Source organism: Lepus europaeus, chromosome 14 (genome assembly GCF_033115175.1).
Source record: "Lepus europaeus isolate LE1 chromosome 14, mLepTim1.pri, whole genome shotgun sequence".
Taxonomy (NCBI): Eukaryota; Metazoa; Chordata; class Mammalia; order Lagomorpha; family Leporidae; genus Lepus; species Lepus europaeus.
The window spans coordinates 2,614,014-2,632,306 of NC_084840.1; the positions used below are offsets into that span (position 1 = coordinate 2,614,014).

The 18,293-nt window shown below is 45.8% G+C and overlaps 1 protein-coding gene across 3 annotated transcripts in view; it reads left to right on the top strand.

Moving 5' to 3' along the window:
* SWT1 (SWT1 RNA endoribonuclease homolog) overlaps positions 1-14,133 on the top strand; it is an 87,220-nt gene extending 73,087 nt beyond the window's left edge. For all 3 annotated transcript variants that reach the window (XM_062211500.1, XM_062211501.1, XM_062211502.1), the window contains exons 16-18: positions 1,252-1,318; positions 3,654-3,718; positions 13,272-14,133. In XM_062211500.1, the coding sequence (XP_062067484.1) occupies positions 1,252-1,318; positions 3,654-3,718; positions 13,272-13,398 (259 nt within the window). In that variant the 3' untranslated portion in view covers positions 13,399-14,133. The remainder of the gene's footprint in view (positions 1-1,251; positions 1,319-3,653; positions 3,719-13,271) is intronic.
* Positions 14,134-18,293: the final 4,160 nt, after the last annotated feature.

An 18,293-nucleotide genomic window follows, 5' to 3' on the forward strand; every position in this document is an offset into this window, starting at 1 on the left:
ACTCTCAAATCTGGCAGAGTCAGGCGTTGTAAGGACCTAGGCACATTGTTATAATTAAAAAACCACATAGAACTCAAGCCTGTCTCCCACATGGGTGGCAGAGCCCCAAGTGCTTGAGCCATGGCCTGTGCCATCCAGGGTGTGCATCAGCAGAACAGACCGCAGAGCCAGGGCTCCAGGCCAGGCATCCTGACACTGCATGTGGGGCCCCAAGTCGTATCTGAATCCCTTCACCACATACTCGCCTGTAAAGGCCTTTTCTTACTGTAATTAACTTAATTCTCAAAACTAATAGACCGTTAATCATCCTCATCCCTGATAGTTCACCCAAAGTCACGCAGCTGGATGAAGTGAGATAGACAGAACTCAACCACTGAACCACCATGACTGATAACTTGATTTTCATAAAACGCTAGGTTGATGGCTCAGTGTTTTTAGACTTTAGTCATTGGGGCTGGTGTTGTGTCTGTTAGTGGATTAAGCTGCCACCTGTGGTACCAGCATCTCTTGTGAGCACTGGTTCGTCTCAGCTACTCCACTGCCGATCCAGCTCCTTGTTAATGTGCCTGGGAAGGCAAGGGAAGATGGCCTCGGGCCCTGCACCCACATGGGAGACCTGGAAGAAGCTCCTGCTTCAGCCTGGCCCCGCCCTGGTCACTGTGGCCGTTTGGGGTGAGCCAGCAGTGGAAGCCCTCTTTATTTTTCTCTCTCTCAGTCCCTCCCTCCCTCTTGCTCTCTCTGTGTAACTCTGCCCTTCAGATAAATAAACCTTAAAAAAAAAATTTAGTCACGATCTTTGGGATTTCTTTTATGTGTCTAAGAGTTTCATCAGTTATCTGTTTGGGCTGTTTGAACATTTCTGTGGGAGATATTGAAACCTTGTCCACAGCCTAAAAGACATGGAGGGTAAATGCGCTTGATATTTCTGCCCCTTTTTGAGAAGTCTGTGTTATTGTAACTCAAAACATGAATCCTAATTTCATTTGCAAGAATACTTAAGGTTGTTGATTAATGGATGTTATGAGAGTCAATTTAAATAATCAAAAATATTTTTATAAATTGCTATGTTGAATTAAGTTCATGGTTCTATAATTTTTAATTGATGAAAGATGAAACAGAATATAAACCTTTGAATAAGTTATTTCAGGGTCATTTCACAGTATGGGGATGTTTTGGGGAGAATGTGCTGGTTTTTAGGGGTTTATTTTTTGTTTAATTTATCCCCCCTTCTCTGTTTTATTTTTAAAACAGGATTTTAGCCCCTGACAGTAATTATCAAGATGTTGAGACCCTCTATAACTTCCTAATCAAGTATGAGGTAAGAGAAATACTTGTAGCTGTTATTATGTTTCCACCATAAGTAAGTTTTAATACAAATAATGATAGTAGGAGTTTCAGAAATGGAATGGAATGCTGTTTAGTATGTGCTTTAAATTAAATTCTTGAATGCCACAGAAATTTGCCAGTGACATACTATCTCTTAGAAATTGTATGTGTTTAAGATGTACGACATGATGTTTTGACACAGTCATACAATAGTGAAAGTTACTGTAGTCAGATAAATTAATATAGTACCCTTTTGTGTGTGTGTGGCAAAGATGGCACATGTCGCCGGATCATTAGCGATGGTCCTCATGTGACACATCAGATCGCTGGGCTCACTCACCCTGCTTATCCTGTTTTCTGTGCTTTGGCCTACACCTTCCCATCTCCAGGACTCCTGCAGCCCAAGAGTGACATATGTATTCAGTTTCTACTTTGGTTCCCTAAAGCATACAGTAGAATCATAAGAACAGTACCTTTTCTCCAGCGCAGAACTGATTCTCATCAGGGTGCTGTTGGCATTTTGGACAGGTCGTTTCTGGATTGTGTGGAGCACAGCTGGCTGTCTGACTTTGTGGTTCCTCTTCAAATACTAATTGGCTAGCCGAGTCATTGTGGCAATTACAGATGCTACCCACTCCCACCCCCACCCCCAGGCAGGCAGAACCCCGATACTGGGAAGGAAAACCACAGTTGTGTTTCCTCTGGGGCAGCAGCATGGATTGGGGTTAGAGCTGCATCTTGCTGATCCACAGAAGGTGCTCTGCCGATTGCCAGTTTTTGCTCAAAACTCTGCCTGTATTCTTTGTATATTCCTATTTTCAAGTTTGTGTGTTTCATTTTTAAAACATTCTAAATGAAGCAGTGTGACATAGATTCAGGTCTCATGTCTTAAGGAAATAAGCTCCTTTAAATATACTTCTATACATTTGTTCCTAAAAAAATCTTTTCAAATTTTGTTTTCAATGTACTTTAAAGGTAGAGAGAGAAACAGCTCTCCCGTCTGCTAGTTTGCTCCCAGATTCCTAAAACAGTCAGGACTGTGCCTGGCGGAAGCCAGAAGCCTGGAGCTCAGACCCGGTGTCCCATTAGGATGGCAGGAACCCAGTAGCTTCTGAGCCAACACCTGCTGTCTTCCCAGGTACTTTAGTAGGAAGCTGGGTTGAAGTGGCAGAGCCGGGAGTCAAACCAGGCACTCAGATATGGAATAAAGCATGAAACGCCTGCCACTATGTGGTTTTTTGCATGCCATGCCTTCCATTAAGAACCTGGTGATTAAGAGCACAGACGCTGGGCTGTCCTTGTGGCATGGCGTGGTGGGAAGCCGCAGCCTGCAATACCGACATCCCACACTGGCCCCCATGTGTGTGTCTGAGCCACTCCACTTCCAATCCAGCTCCCTGCTATGGCCTGGGAAAAGCAACAGCAGATGGTCCAAGTGTTTGGGCCCCTGCCATCCAAGTGGGAGATCTGGAAGAAGCTCCTGGTTCCTGGCTATTGTGGACATTTGGGGAGTGAACCAGTAGATGGAAGATCAATATCCCTCCCCACCATAACTCTGACTTTCAAATAAACAAAGTAAATCTTTAAGAAAAGAACATGGACTCTGAGGTCAGACCGCTTATGTTCAACTGTTGTGTCCTCCGCTTGTTAACTGTATGGCTAGGAACAATTTGTAATTCTTTGTGTCTCGGTTCCTTCATCTGTTAAATGGGAGTCACAGCAGTAGATACAGAACAATAAAACCGTATGTCAACTTTTTGAAAATGTGTCCCCTGTCCTTGCATTCTGGTAAGAAAGATGTTCCTGTGCACGTTTCCAGGTTCGTCCCTGCACGTAAATGCAGCGTGGCCTCAGTCAGCGGCAAGGTGCGGGAAGAAAGCTCCTTCCACGTGGCCTCCATATGTGTGCCACACAAGTGTTTGTGTGATGAAGAAATTTTATACTCAGGGTCGTAAATTATGTCTCTGAATTATCATTCTTCGTAACTTACATTAAATATGTAGACCTTCAAACTGAAAATGGGTTTCCTGAGGAAATGTCCGTATGTGAAGCTTTTGCCTAAGTTAGATGGATCTTTCCACCATTGATAGCCTTACATGGTTTTCCGTCCACTTGATCTCCAAAGTGATCGCCTGCTTTGTTGAGATTCCCATGACTTCTAAGTCCAGCTCACTTCAGCTGACGCTGTGAACAGACTGACTTGTAAGACAAGCGCCAGAGATAATTAGCGTTGTGGTCACTGGACTTACTGTTTGAGAGATTCTGCTCTCAGATGTGATGGTGCTCTCATCGCTCGTTTTTAATAACCATATTTTGATTCTTTTCAGGTAAATAAAAATGTCAGATTTACTGCTCAGGAGCTGCATGACTGTGTCTCTCAGACTGAGTACCGGTAAGGCCTGTGTCCATGCGCTTCCCATACTCACCACTTGGTGTGAGGGTGAAAAGTTCTGGCTGTTTTTAATCCTTTCCACTGCACTGTGATTTAAAAAAAAAAAAATTGGGGCCAGCCCTGTGGCACAGCAGTTAAGCCACTGCCTGCAATATCAGCATCCCATATGGGCGCCGATTCTAGTCCTGGCTGCTCCACTTCCGATCCAGCTCTCTGCTATGGCCTGGGAAAGCAGTAGAAGATGGCCCAAGTCCTTGGGTGCCTGCACCCACGTGGGAGACCTGGAAGAAGCTCCTGGCTCCTGGCTTTGGATTGGCACTGCTCCGGCCGTCGTTTCCAATTGGGGAGTGAACCAGCAGTTGGAAGGCCTCTCTCTCTCTGTCTCTCTCTTTTTCTCTCTCTCTCTGTCTCTGCTTCTCTCTCTGTGTAACTCTGCCTTTCAAATACATAAGTAGATCTTTTATAAACATTCTACTTATTTGAAAGGCAGAGTTACAGGGAGACAGAGTGAGATATCCTGCATCCCCTGCTTCATTCTCCAAATGGCCACAATTCTTGGAGCTGGGCTAGGCCAAAGCCGAGAGCCTGTACCTTCGTCCGGGTCCCACGTGGAGGCTGGTTGGGCCCAAGCCCTGAGGCCATCTCCCACTGCTTTCCCAGGCCCGTTCGCAGGGAGCTGGATCAGAAGTCAGGACTGGTGACCGTAAAGAATGCCACTGTTGCAGGCTGTGACTTAGCCTGCTGTGCCATGCTGGCCCCAGCCATCCTGTTTTGTTGTCGCAAATGTGTCCCAACCATATTTTCCCCATAAAGCCTGTGGTTTTTACTGCATGGTTTTGGATAATGCACTGGTATTAGCAATAGTGATGTTTTGGAATGCCTATGTATGTTGCAGTAAACTGATTGTAAACCATGAATCAGAACATGGATGAACCTTAGTTTTGACCTAAAATAGAATATGGGGGTAGAGGTGCTGGAGAGCCTCATGAACTTGTCTGCCGAAACCCTCAACTTGAGAGCTGTCTGGATCCAGTCAGGCTGCTGAAACGAAATACCGAAAACTAGGCAACTTGTGAGTAGCAGACACGGGCCCAGGCCAGGAGCCTGGAACTCCATCCAGGTCTCCCGCGGGGCTGGCAGGAGCCCGGTTACTTGGGCTGTCTTCTGCTGCTTTCCCAGGCCGTTAGCAGGGAACTTGGAAGTGGAGCATCCAGAACTTGAATCAGTGCCCATATAGGGATGCCAGGGTCTCAGGTGGCGGCTTAGCGCGCTGTGCTGGCCCCAGGAATTTCCATACTCTGACTACAGAGGTGAGCTCCATGGCAGAATCCTCAGGGTTGTGTTGGATCTGTGTCTCGCCAAGTGTGTCCTGGACCCAGAAACTTGTCAGAAGTACAGATTCTAAGACCTGCCCCAGATTCTGATTCTGTATCTGATTCTGATACAGAATCAGAAAGTGGGAATAGAGCCCAGTGTTTACAAACAGTTCCTCTAGAGTACAGCCAAGTTTGAGATCCACTGCATTAAGTTAATAGCCTGGTCTTTCAAAAAAAATTTTTTTTTTGAGAAAAATAATCTAAAAGCCAAATTTAGGACTTTGCCACTCAAGGTAAGGTAGGGTAGATTACAATATCATATCATATGTTGAAGATAAGTCCAAAGTTGAAAATGCATTTAATATACCTGACCTTCCAAATATCATAGTTAGCAACACAAGGCAAAGTTATAATAGCACCATTTGTTGGAAAGACCATTCTTGCCCCCATTGAAGGGTCATGGTCTCCTTATTGAAAATCAGTTGACCATTTTGAAAGGGACTTCAAAATGTGGAAAAATGGAATTAAAAGATGGAAATGAAAAATGTGAACTTTCTCAACCCAAGTTCCATCAAGACACATTGTAAGTTACAATACCAACCATGTAGTCCTTACTTAAAGAATTGAGGACTCTGGGAATTCAGCCATGTCTGTGCCATCATTTACATTATTAACTGAATAAAAATGGGTGCCCTTTGCAGATTATTTTAAGATAAAGAGACCGAAGTCAGAAGGAGGCAAATCAGGACTGTGAGGTGGATGTCTAGTGACTTCCCATCAAAACTTTGGAAATGGTCCTTGAGCCGGAGCGAAGGGGCTCGAGTGCGGTCCTGGGGCTGGACTCTGGGGGCCTTTCCTGCCTGTGTTTCTGCTGCAGCTGCGGCCGGCCCCTCACAGCGCCCTCACAATAAGCAGATGCTGCTGTTCTTCGGCCCTCCAGAAGTCATCGACAGAACACCTTAAGTGTCTCAAGATGTTGCCATGGCCTGTGCTCTTGAATGTCTTGTTTTGATTTTTTAAACAATTCTTAAAATTTTATTTATTTTTAACTTTTAACTGATGCCTTAAAATTATACGTATTTCTGAGGGACCATGTGATGTCCCCTCCATGTACGCTCTGTGTAATGTCCAGTCAGGGTGAATGTACCCATCTCCTCAAACATTGAACATTTTGTAAAAATTTATTTATTTATTTGAGAGGCAGAGTTACAGAGGGTGAGACAGAGATATCTTCCATCTGCTGGTTCACTCCCCAAATGGCTGCAATGACTGAAGCTGCACCAATCCGAAGCCAGGAGCCAGGAGCTTCTTCTGGGTCTCCCACGTGGGTGCAGGGGCCCAAGGACTTGGGCCATCTTCTACTGCTTTCCCAGGCCATTAGCAGGGAGCTGGACTAGAAGTGAAGTACCCGGGACTTGAACCCCACTTGGGTTGTGGGCATTGCAGGTGGAGGCTTAACCTGCTATGCCGCGGCACTGGCCCCATATTTAACATTTCTTACTGGTGAAGACATTCAAAACTCTGTGCTTTTTTATACATACTCAGCGTGTTATTTTCTTCAGTCACCCTACTGTACAGTCGTTCCACCTCCTCCTATAGAATTGTAACTTGGTGCCCATTAATTAACCTTTCCCCATTCCTCCCTATCCCCTTCCCTCTCCAGCCTCTGGAAACCACCACTGTACTCTCAACTTCTATAAAATTAACTTTTTTACACTCCACATATGAGTGAGGCCATGTGGAACTTGTCTTTCTGTTGCTGGCTTACTTCACTTACATGGTGACTTGAAGTTCTATTCATGTTACTGCAGATGAGATGAGGGTACAGCCTTCTCATTGTGTTGTTTTCTTTGTCCATTCGCCGTGGACAGACACAGGTGGTTTCTCTTCTTGGCTGCGGTGAACTGGGGAGTGCAGATTTCTCTTTGACAGAGTGATTTCGTTTCCCGTGGGTCTTTATCAAGTATTGGGATCACTGGATCGTGATGGTTCTACGTGTAGTCCCTCGAGGAACTGCCATGTGCTCTTCCGTAACGGCTCTACCAACTTACAGTCCTGCCAGCCGTGTGCAAGCATGCCCTCTCGTCACCTCATCAGTACTTGTTTTTGTCTTTGATATTGGGCAGTCGGACTGGAATTAGGTGATATCGCATGATGGTTTTGGTTTCTATTTCCCTAGTGATCAGTGATGCTGAGCATTTTTTATGTACATTTTCCCACTTATATGACTTCTTTTGAAAAATGCCCATTATACAGTTGGATTATTTGTGAAATTCTTGCTATTAACTGGTTTAGCTTCCTTATATATTTTCATTATTAACCCATTGTCAGAGGTATAACTTTCAAATATTTACTTTCTGTAGGTTGTCTCTTCACAATGTTGAATGTTTCTTTTGCTTTGCAAAAGCTATTTAGTTTAATACAATCGTATTTTATCTCTTTGCTTTGTTTATCTGCTTTTGGGGTCTGAGCCATAAAAAAAAAAAAAAAAAAAATCCTTGCCTGCTCTTACATCCTCAGGCTCTTCCTCTGTAGTCTTCCAGTAGTTTCAAAGTTGCAGGTGTTACCTGCAGGTCTTTCATCCATTTAGAATTGATGTTTGTACGTGAGACATAAGGGTCTCATTTATTTCTGCATGTGGATATCCAGTTTTCCCAGCACCATTTTTTTGGGAAAGACTCCTTTTCCCAGTGCATGTTCTTAGCACCTTGGTGGAAGACCCGTTGGCTGTAGATGCAAGGGTTCACTTCCAGTATCTCTGCTCTATTCTCTTTGTCTTGCTTTATGGCAATGCCATACCGTTCTTACCACGTAACTTTGCCATATGAAGTCAGGTAATGGAATGCTTCCTGCTTATTCTCTTTGCTATAGGTTATTTTGTATTTGGGGTCTTTTGTGGTTCCATACAAATTTTAGTCATGTTCTTGTACTTTTGTGAAAAATGCTTTTGGGATTTTCATAGAGATTGCATTGAATCTGTAAATTGTGTAATGTGTACATTGTAATGATATTGATTCTTGTTCATAAACATGGAGTGTCCTTTTGTTTCTGTCTTGAATTTCTTTTATCAGTGTTGTATAGTTCTAATTTTAGAGATCTTTCACTACTTTGGTTAAATTTATTCCTAGGGTTTTTGTTTAAATTTCTGTTTTTTTATCTCTTGGAAACGAGATTGCTTTATTTCTTTTTCAGGTGAGTCACCCAGTATACAGTAGTGTTCTTTTTTGTACATTAACATTGCAGCCTGGAATTTGGTGGAACGTGTTAATTCTAGCAGCTGTTTGGTAGAGGCTTTGGGTTTTCATTCTATAAGAGCATGTCCTCTGCACACAGTGGCAATTCGACTTCCTCCTTTGCAGTTGGGAAACTCTCTCTCTCTCTTGCCTAATTCTACTAGCCAAGGTTTCTAGTACGATGTTGAATAAAAGTGGTGAAAGAGGATATCTTTGTCTTGTTCTAGATCTTAGAAAGCCTTCAGCTTTTCCCCATTCAGTGTGATGTCAGCTGTTGGCTTGTTAGATTTGGACTTTTATTATGTTGGTATGTTCCTTCTATTCCTTTTTTTAAAAAAAATTTTGTTAATTTTCTATTATCTGTGGTCAAATATGCTACCACTTTAACTTACTGTTTTTTTTTTTATTTAAGATTTATTTATATATTTGAAAGGCAGAGTTACAGAGGGAAAGACAGAGAGAGAGACAGAGAGGTCTTGCATCCTCTGGTTTTAGCTCCTGTTACAGTTCTTCCAAGAAATGTTGTCACACATTAGTATAAGTTTATTTAGTATTAAAAACAGTGAATTCCACACGTTTTTATTATAACACGTTTGTCGTACCCTAAGACTCCTTTATGAGAGGGTTTATTTTTACACCTTCATTTCTGTCCCATTGGTCTATATGCCTGTCTTTATGCCAGTACCACACTTGTTTTGATAACTGCTGCTTTGCATACAATTTTGAAATTGAAAAATGTGCATCATCTGACATTTTTCAAGATTTGGCAGTTTGGGGGTGCCTCACAATCCTATATGAGTTTTGGGATCATCTGTTCCATTTACACAAAAAAGGTTTTTGGGATGTTGGTAGGCATTGTGTTGACTCTGTCAGTGTCTTTGGGGAACATACCATCTTCCAGTCCATTAACATGGCCTTTTCACTTACTTAGGTATTTAATTTCTTTCAGCAATAGTATTTATTTATTTATTTGTTTATTTATTTATTTTTTTGGACAGGCAGAGTGGATAGTGAGAGAGAGAGAGACAGAGAGAAAGGTCTTCCTTTTTGCCGTTGGTTCACCCTCCAATGGCCGCTGCGGCCGGCGCATTGCGCTGATCCGAAGCCAGGAGCCAGGTGCTTCTCCTGGTCTCCCATGTGGATGCAGGGCCCAAGCACTTGGGCCATCCTCCACTGCCTTCCCGGGCCATAGCAGAGAACTGGCCTGGAAGAGGGGCAACCGGGATAGAATCCAGCGCCCCAACCGGGACTAGAACCCGGTGTGCCGGCGCTGCAAGGCGGAGGATTAGCCTGTTGAGCCACGGCACCGGCCAGCAATAGTATTTATTTTTAGTGTACAATTGATACTGTTATACATGGGATTGTTATCTTTATTTCCTTTTTGGTCTGTTCATTGTTAGTGCTAAATCAGTTCTTTCTCACAATTATTTTGTGAGTTCTTTAGAATTTACAATTTGAGATAATTTTGTTTCCAGTTTCTTTTCTGTACCTAATTTCTCTGGCTAGACTTTGCAGTAAGTTGTTGAATACAAGCAGCCTTTTCTTGCTCTTGCAGCCATCTGTCAATCTACCGTTGAGTATGGTACTGGCTGCTGCATGCTGCTTTTATATTCGCTGAGACTGCATCCTGTTTCTCTCTCATTTGAGATACACATTGCAAATGTGTGGTAATGGTCAGTGAGTTAGAAAACAAAATGTCCATTATGGACTTCCTTCTAATACATAGAAAGGATTCTGGGAAAAATTACATCTAAGTGGAATTATGTTTTAATGGATTTGACCAAACTTCTGGTTATCTTGACCTGAGACTTGGTAAGTCAATTTGGTATCCATAATGGGAAAATACAGAGAAACAGGGGCTTTTTGTTTTGCAGAAATCTTAAGAACAACAAAAAAGTCACAGAACTAGAAGCAACCTCCAGTTTTAAGCTGTTGGTCCAGAAAAGATACGTGGGTTAATAGGGTTAGTATGGAGAAAAAAAAAATAGGAATTCAGTAAGGGACCTAAGGTATTTGTACTATTTGAAGAAAGATACAGGCTTTTTGTTTTTATTTAGGCACACTTAGGTCAGATAGATGACCTTTGTGGTCCCGCTGTGAAGGAAGAACTTCCTGATAACTAGGAGATCTCCAAAACGTAGAGTTTCCCATCACCGAGAGGCAAAAGCCGAGGCGAGAGGACTTTAGAGAGGCTGCCAAGTGGCGAGCAGAGGTGTCCAGTGTTCCTCCAGGGGCACCTGAGGTTCTGTCACTCTACATAGAAGCCATGGGGGAGGGAATTCGAGAATTCTCACCAGCATGCTCTGATAGAGACTAGAGCCAGCGCAAGCTGGGCACTGCCCGTCTGCAGTGTCAGGACTTGCTGCAGGGACACAGTCTGTAGGTGAGACTTGGTGTGAGAAGCCTGAGTCACGGGAGTGAAGGCCCCAGAGGACACCAGGGGCAGTGTCGCCTCTGAATGCGAGCGAGAAGAAAGGGAAAGTCACGGAGCCAGGCTCCAGGGGATCTGGTTGGCGAGGGGTTTTTCCCCACATATGAAATCAACAAGCGAAGACAAGACTAGGGACCTGCCTGTCTGATTTGTTTTTGTGTTTATAAGAAAACATTTATATCTCTGCTCTTCTGACCATCTTACGGTGTTCTGAAATCACTTCCTGAACATTGGTACAGGGTGGTGGTATCATTAAGTGTAGGAAGCAGGACTGGGGTAACAAAGCCACAGTCAAGTTCTAACCGGTCTCAAGAGACACATCCTCAGGAAGTGAGCTTGTTCGAAACATGGCGGATCTGCACTTCATTGTCGCAGCTCCCTCTGTCCTGTCCCTGGGTTTTGATAGCCGTTGTTTCCCTTGTCTGTGTGTCGAGGGATCCGCGGTGTGGGAGAGGTGAGTGGTGTGCAGACTTGGGCCACCTAAGAGGCCAAGGAAGTAACAACTGTAATAAAAACTGCGGTTGTCGTTTCCTGAACACCTGGCGTGTGTTCTCCATGAGCTTGTGTAGCTGCAGGGTGTTCTCCGTGAGATTGGAATTCCAGACTGCAGACACAACCGTGGGCTTGGTGGCTAGGGAGCTCCAGGTCAGCTTCTGAGCGCCTGCCTGGCTGGCTTTGCCTTGGGAAAAATTTCAGTGGCGGCACGGAAGATACCAGGTGTTACATCCTGCACCCCCACCCCTTGTTCAGGGTTGGTAGCCGATACTCCGTGTTAACTGCCAGGTAATCTAGAAGCTCTGCCTAACTGTGGACGCTCTGTCGCTTCTTATCCTCTCAAGCACCTGCTGCCTTTAGGAGGCGCACCCTCTCTGTTTCCTCCAAGCCAGCGCCAAGTAAGACAGTGTTAAGCTAACAGTCCCAGTGTTGCTTACCCCTTGGATTAGAACATTTTAAGGTAAGTCCATCTCCTGCTAGGAGAGGAATTTCAGAGAGGAAAGCAGAACGAGGTTGTTCAGCCCAGCCCACTGCACTGTTTACACTCCAGCTTGGCTTGTTGGCAGCAGGCCTGCCCCGGGAGCCTTAGTCCTGAGTCCTAGGAATTTTGCCAAGGTCGGCCCCTCGTTGGCTGTCTACAAGTATGTGAAGTTGTGATTATCCATGTTGTTTTATCTGTCCTAAGAGACCATAATTGTTGGCATTTCATCCCAAAATCTGGGTGTATTTTGTATCATTAAGAGTTTTGAATATATCCAAAGGAGATGGAATCTGTGTATGAAAGAGACGCCTGCACTTTGATGTTAATGAGCACTATCCAGAATCACCAAGACCAGGGGTCAGCTTCAGTGTCCACTAGCAGCTCAGAGGAAGGGAAATGTGGGATTTTTGAATGTTAGAGTACTGTTCATTTGGCCAGCGCCGTGGCTTAACAGACTAATCCTCTGCCTTGCGGCGCTGGCACACCCAGTTCTAGTTCTGGTTGGGGCACCGGATTCTATCCCGGTTGCCCCTCTTCCAGGCCAGCTCTCTGCTGTGGCCCGGGAGTGCAGTGGAGGATGGCCCAAGTGCTTGGGCCCTGCACCAGGAGACCAGGAGAAGCACCTGGCTCCTGGCTTCGGATCAGCACGATGCACCGGCCGCGGCGGCCATTGGAGGGTGAATCAACGGCAAAAAGGAAGACCTTTCTCTCTGTTTCTCTCTCTCACTATCCACTCTGCCTGTCAAAAAAAAAAAAAAAAAAAAAAAAAAGGATCCTGTCTTGTGACATGGATGAAGCTGGAAGACATTAAATGAAATAAGCCTGACACAGAAGGAAGGACAGATACTGTGTGTGATCTCATTGTATGTGGAGTCTAAAAGAAGTTGGTCTCATAGAGACAGTACATTGAAAATAACCAATAACCAGGGGCTTTGGGGATAGGAACTTGGGGAGATGCTGTTGAAAGGACACAGAATGCCATACAGGAGGAGTAAGTTCAAGATGTCTATTGTACAGCATGGTGACTTCAGTTAGTAACAGCTCTGAATGTTGAAAATCTCTGGGTAACTTTTTAAAAAAGATTTATTTATGTATTTGAAAAAAAGGAGGGAGAGAGGGAGGAGAGAGAGAGAGAGAATATGAGAGAATATTTTCCATCCACTGGCTCACTCCCCAAATGGCTGAAATGGCTGGGGCTGGGCCAGGCCAGATCTGGAGCCTGGAGCTCTATTCCCGTCCCCCATGTGGGTGGCAGGAGCCCAGGCACTTGAGCACCTTCTGCTGTTTTCCCAGGTGCATTAGCAGGGAGCTGGCTTGCAGGACTCGAACTGGTGCTCATATGATGCCAGTCACAGGTGGTGGCTTAACGTGCTCTGCTACAATGCCAGCTCCTAAGAGAGTAATGTTTAAGTGTTCTCCACACACACAATGCGGTAATGCATATACTAATTAACCAGTCCACAATATTTCAAAATATTTGAAAATACCAGTTTGTACTTGATAAATGTATATACTTGTCACTTGTTAATTAAGAAAATACAAAGCAAAACGTACGTGGCCAGCTGCCCTGCAGTGACTCGGCGTTTCTCTCTCCTAGGGAAAAGCTAACCATCGGATGCCGCCAGCTGGTCGAGATGGCGGCCGCCATGCAGCAGTGCAGCGCATCTGTGTACATGGAGGCCAGACACAGGGGCTGGTGTGCAGGTGTGCACGCCCAGCCCTAGGGCCTCCCTGCTGACCTGGAATCCCATGTGTCGTGAAGGAGAGTCGCTTCCATCTGGTCACTCTGTGGGGGATGTTTCCTAGGTACACAAAGGTGCTTTCCTGTCCCTGGCAGGCCGCTGAGGTGGCCACTGTGTGGTGAGCTGTGAGCCCAGCGCTCTTGCCTTTGCGGTGCCGTGGAGCCTGTGGCCCTCAGAGAGCCGCCTTTGCCCTCGTCCTGGGGCGGTGGCACCGGAGGACGGCTCAAAGCACAGCTTTAGCATCTTTCAGGCCTGATGATGGCAGGTGAGCAGAGACACCACAAACCCACACTCGCCACATCCGAACGACATCTTGCTCTGTGCTGTTTTATGATTGAATGTCATCCATGCCAACATCCCCCTTCCTAAGGTAATGAAAGTTGAATTTTGATTTCAGCTCCCACTTCCTGTGCAACCTCTTCTCTGGCCTTGTTACTTTTGAGTGCATTTCTGATGGGGAGGAGCCAGGCCAGCCCTCTTGAGTTTCCCTTAACTATGAAGAATGAGTTTATGGAATTAGGTGGCAGGGACTGACAGCTTGCCCCTGGTTTGCTGCTAACTGAAACAAGTGTATAGTGGACTTACTCCTCTCTTCTGATTTTTTAAGTTGGAAACCTAATGTTTACTGGTATGTATTATGCTTTTGTTAATACATCAGATTAAATACAACTTGACATTTTATTATAATGTCAAAAATAATAAAAATTATTTTTGGTAGTTTTTTCCACTTTCCTTTTCGGTTGGATTTCTGAACATAGTACGAGTGGCCCTCGTCTAATAACTTCTTGAGGAGTTTGCTGGAGTTTGTGCAGGAAAGTGTACGGCCCATGGCCTGGTGGGGCCTGTGCACCGTGAGCCATGAGATGAGCAGAGAACAGCCCTCGGCCCCCACAAGAACTGCTTACATTGTCACCCCTCGGCCGCTGGCTCTGTCACTTCACGTCCCTTGCTTTTACCTCAGTGCTGTTCAGGTTTTGCTGTCCTTCATATTGTCACCTGTGCACGCTACATACCTCTTACGTTGTACATTAACGTGTCATTTTATCTCATCCTTTCTTACAGTCTTCTTACTTTGGTTTATAATTATTTTAAAATTTGTTCTTTCATTTAAAATGTCAGAGCTTCCCCCACCCCCCTCTTCCCCTCTCCATTCTTTGTTGCCTTCTTTTCTGATCTTAAACTTGTACGTTTCTGTTTCTTTGCCTCCCGCTCCCTAGTCTGGCCTGCTCTGGGTTGGAGTAACTCATTTGGTTTATGGATCCTAAGCCTCTCCTTGCAGAATATGCATTTTGATGTTTTGATGGCGTGATGGCGAGATCCTTGGAAGAGCAGCTTGGGGCTCCCAAGTCTCCGTTCTTCAGTATGCACAGCTCGCACGCTCAGGGTGGAGTCGTGGTGAGCATGCTGTGAGCCAGGAGTGACAGGTAGGTCGCACCAGAGGTACTCTGCTGTGAAAAGCAGCACCATCAGGTGACTCAAGTGGTGCGTGCCTAGGTCCTTGGCACCATTTTACACTCAGCCTCTTCCAGTCTTCCTTTTTACATACTAGTCTCTCATCTTCCTTCCCAGGAAGACCAAGGAGAATCGTCTGGTTTTGAAGGCCCTCGGCTCTCCCTGTGTTCTGGGCCAAGGAGAAGCTGGCTAAGAATTGAGGTCTCTTGGGCCCAAATCGTCTTGTTAGGACTTGCTGTGGGCAGTTGTGACTAGACTTCCACGTCGTAGGTCTTTGTCACATGAAACACCACACAAGACAGATCCATGGCCGGCGCTGTGGCTTTAATCCTCTGCCTTGCGGTGCCAGCACACCGGGTTCTAGTTCCGGTTAGGGCGCCAGATTCTATCCCGGTCGCCCCTCTTCCAGTCCAGCTCTCTGCTATGGCCCGGGAGTGCAGTGGAGGATGGCCCAAGTCCTTGGGCCCTGCACCCCATGGGAGACCAGGAGAAGCACCTGGCTCCTGGCTTTGGATCAGCGCGATGCGCCGGCCACTGCGGCCATTGGAGGGTGAACCAACGGTAAAAAAGGAAGACCTTTCTCTCTGTCTCTCTCTCTCACTATCCACTCTGTCAAAAAAAAAAAAAAAAAAAAAAAAATCCAAAGCTCTATTTTCTTGCTATTTTAGATGTTTTCTTAAGGAAGAACAGAAGTCCTTTCAGGATCAGGCCAGGTTTACAGGGCTGGTGTCTTGGTTAACCTTGAGCCTGGCTGTCACTGTTCCTATTCCTTCTGGCTTTTAGCAACCTGCAGCCACCACTGCTCTCCTCCGATTTGGACAGTCTTGTGATAGGAATCTCTATGCTGTTCTTAGTTTTGTTTGTAAATTGGATGCATTTTGCCTCAAATTCTGGATGTCAGAAGCATTGAGGGTACATTTCCATGAAGTGCCAATGTACAGATCTGGAAGAGGAGGTAGGTGGATACGCTGCCGCTCCCAGCCTAGCGCCTCGTCTCACTGTCCTGTCCCTCGTAAGCTCTCCTCAGCCTGTCCACTCACTCTCACTCTCAAGCTGGCTCCTTTACAGGCGAGGTCATTTTGATTTATAGAACTGTTGTTTCCAAGGTCCCATCATCCCAAGTTCCTACATGCCCCCTTGTAGTTACCTTGGGAAGCTACTGATTGTGATTGTGTCCCTTTCCCAAGAAAATCCATCAGGGAGCCTCCCAGGCCTTTCCCTTAGCTCGACGCCTGAGGCCATCCAGTGTTCACCAGTTCTGTTCGTTCCTAAATAGCATTCCATCGCATAGATGGACCAGCTTACACACTCGGCTGTTGGGCGGCTACTCCAGCGGATTGGTCCCTGGTGATTGTGAATGAAGTGCTGTATTCACAACACAGGTTTCTGTGTGAACATGCTCCACTTGGGCAGGAACCTAGGACTGGGACTGCTTTGCCACAGGGTGTTAGAAGCTGCCGACTTTTCTCAAAGTGCCTACACAGTTGTGCTACTTCCCCAGCAACTTATGAATTCTAGTTGCTGTGCATCTTAATAAATTTTTTAAAAAAATAGGAGAGGCAGAGAGAGAGGTCTTCCATCCACTGGTTCACTCCGCAGTTGGCCACAACAGCCAGAGCTGCACTAATCTGAAGCCAGGAGCCTGGAACTTCTTCCAGGTCTCCCATGCAGGTGCAGGGGCCCAAGGACTTAGGCCATCTGCTTTCCCAGGCCACAGCAGAGAGCTGCACTGGAAGTGGAGCGGCCAGGCCTCCAACTGGCGCCCATATGGGTGCCAGCACTGCAGGCAGCAGCTTTACTCGCTATGCCAGTGCTGGCCCCCTTAATAGAATTTTAATTTACATTTTCTTAATGCTTTATCAGAGCGAGCATCTTTTCATGTTCCTGTTGACATCAGTTTATCTTCTTTGGTAAAATGTCTTTGCACATTTTTAAGAGCTGAAGTGCTAGGGCTAGTGTTGTGACATAGTGGGTTAAGCCACATGTGACACTGGCATCCCATATGGGCACTGGTTTGCTCCTCTTCCAATCCAGCTCCTTGCTAATGGCCTGGGAAAGCAGTGGGGGATGGCCCAAGTGCATGGGCCCCTGCACCCACGTGGGAGACCTGGAAGAAGCTCTGGAAAAACGCTACAGTGTTGTTTCCAGAGTTCTGTAAATCCTTCATGGGTTATTTTTCAAGCTTGTACCATTAAAGACTTGGTTCCCTTTTGGTTAAGAGAAAGATAATTAAATGCTTGTTTATACAGGAGGACTGTCAGGACCTGGGAGGGGGAGCATACAGATGGTTGGAAGTCCACGGCAGTCACTGGTCAGACGTAGGTTCCCTTTAGTTTGTTCTGTTTTCACAGAATGCAAACTTGACATCCTCAGCCCAGTGATGGAGCATGCGTCTCTCCAGCCAGCACTGGTGCAGCTACTCAGAAAGTCCAGTACTTCACTGGTCATTATGCTAGCAGACATTCACGCGTGCCCCCCCCCCCCCATAAATTCTTTTTACTATGTGTATCACAAGATCCTTTTGAAATTTCTGGTCTTATTACATGGGCTATTTGTATTTCAGAGCAATTACTTCTTTTAAAATATCTGAACAAGCAACAGAGAGGCAGATCTTTTATCTACTGATGCTCTGATGTAATGAGCTCGTTTACAAGGCCTGCCCGAAATTTGTGGCATCCCTTATCAAGTATTTTCAAAGTTCATATTGGTGTTTCAGTTAACTTACCTTGTATCTTTTATCTGAAAGGCAGAATTAGAGACAGACACAGGCCTTCCATCTGCTGGTTCACTTCCCAAATGGCCACAATGGCTGGAGCTGGGCCGATCTGAAACCAGGAGCCTGGAGCTTCCTCTGGTCTCCCAAGCGGGTGCAGGAGCCCAAGCACTTGGGCCATCTTCTCCTGCTTTCCCAGGCCGTAGCAGAGAGCTGGATTTGGAGAGGCGACCAGGACTTGTGGGATCCCTGTGGGATGCCAGGATCACAGGCAGCGGCTTCACCTGCTCCCCACAGCACCAGTCCCTTTGCCTTGTATCTTATGCCTCAGATTCTTCAAAGACTTGGGGGCTGGGTTGAGGACAAAGTAGGATACAAATGAATGACTAGGACTAGAGACTGGATTTTTCAGGACTACCCTGAAGCTGCAGAATGTTCTGTTGAGAATATTTCTGCTTTGCCTAGAGGAGTTCTGATGTCTGAGAGATTAAATTCCATACCTCATTTATTAAGAAAGGATTCTAGGGGCTTGCTTTGTGGCATAGCAGGTTAAATCCCTGGCCTGGGAAAGAAGTAGAAGATGGCTGAAGTCCATGGGCCCCTGCACCCGTGTGGGAGACCTGGAAGAAGCTCCTGGCTCCTGCTCAGCACAGCTCTGGCCGTTGCGGTCATCTGGGGAGTGAACCAGTGCTCTATCACACCCCCAAAACCA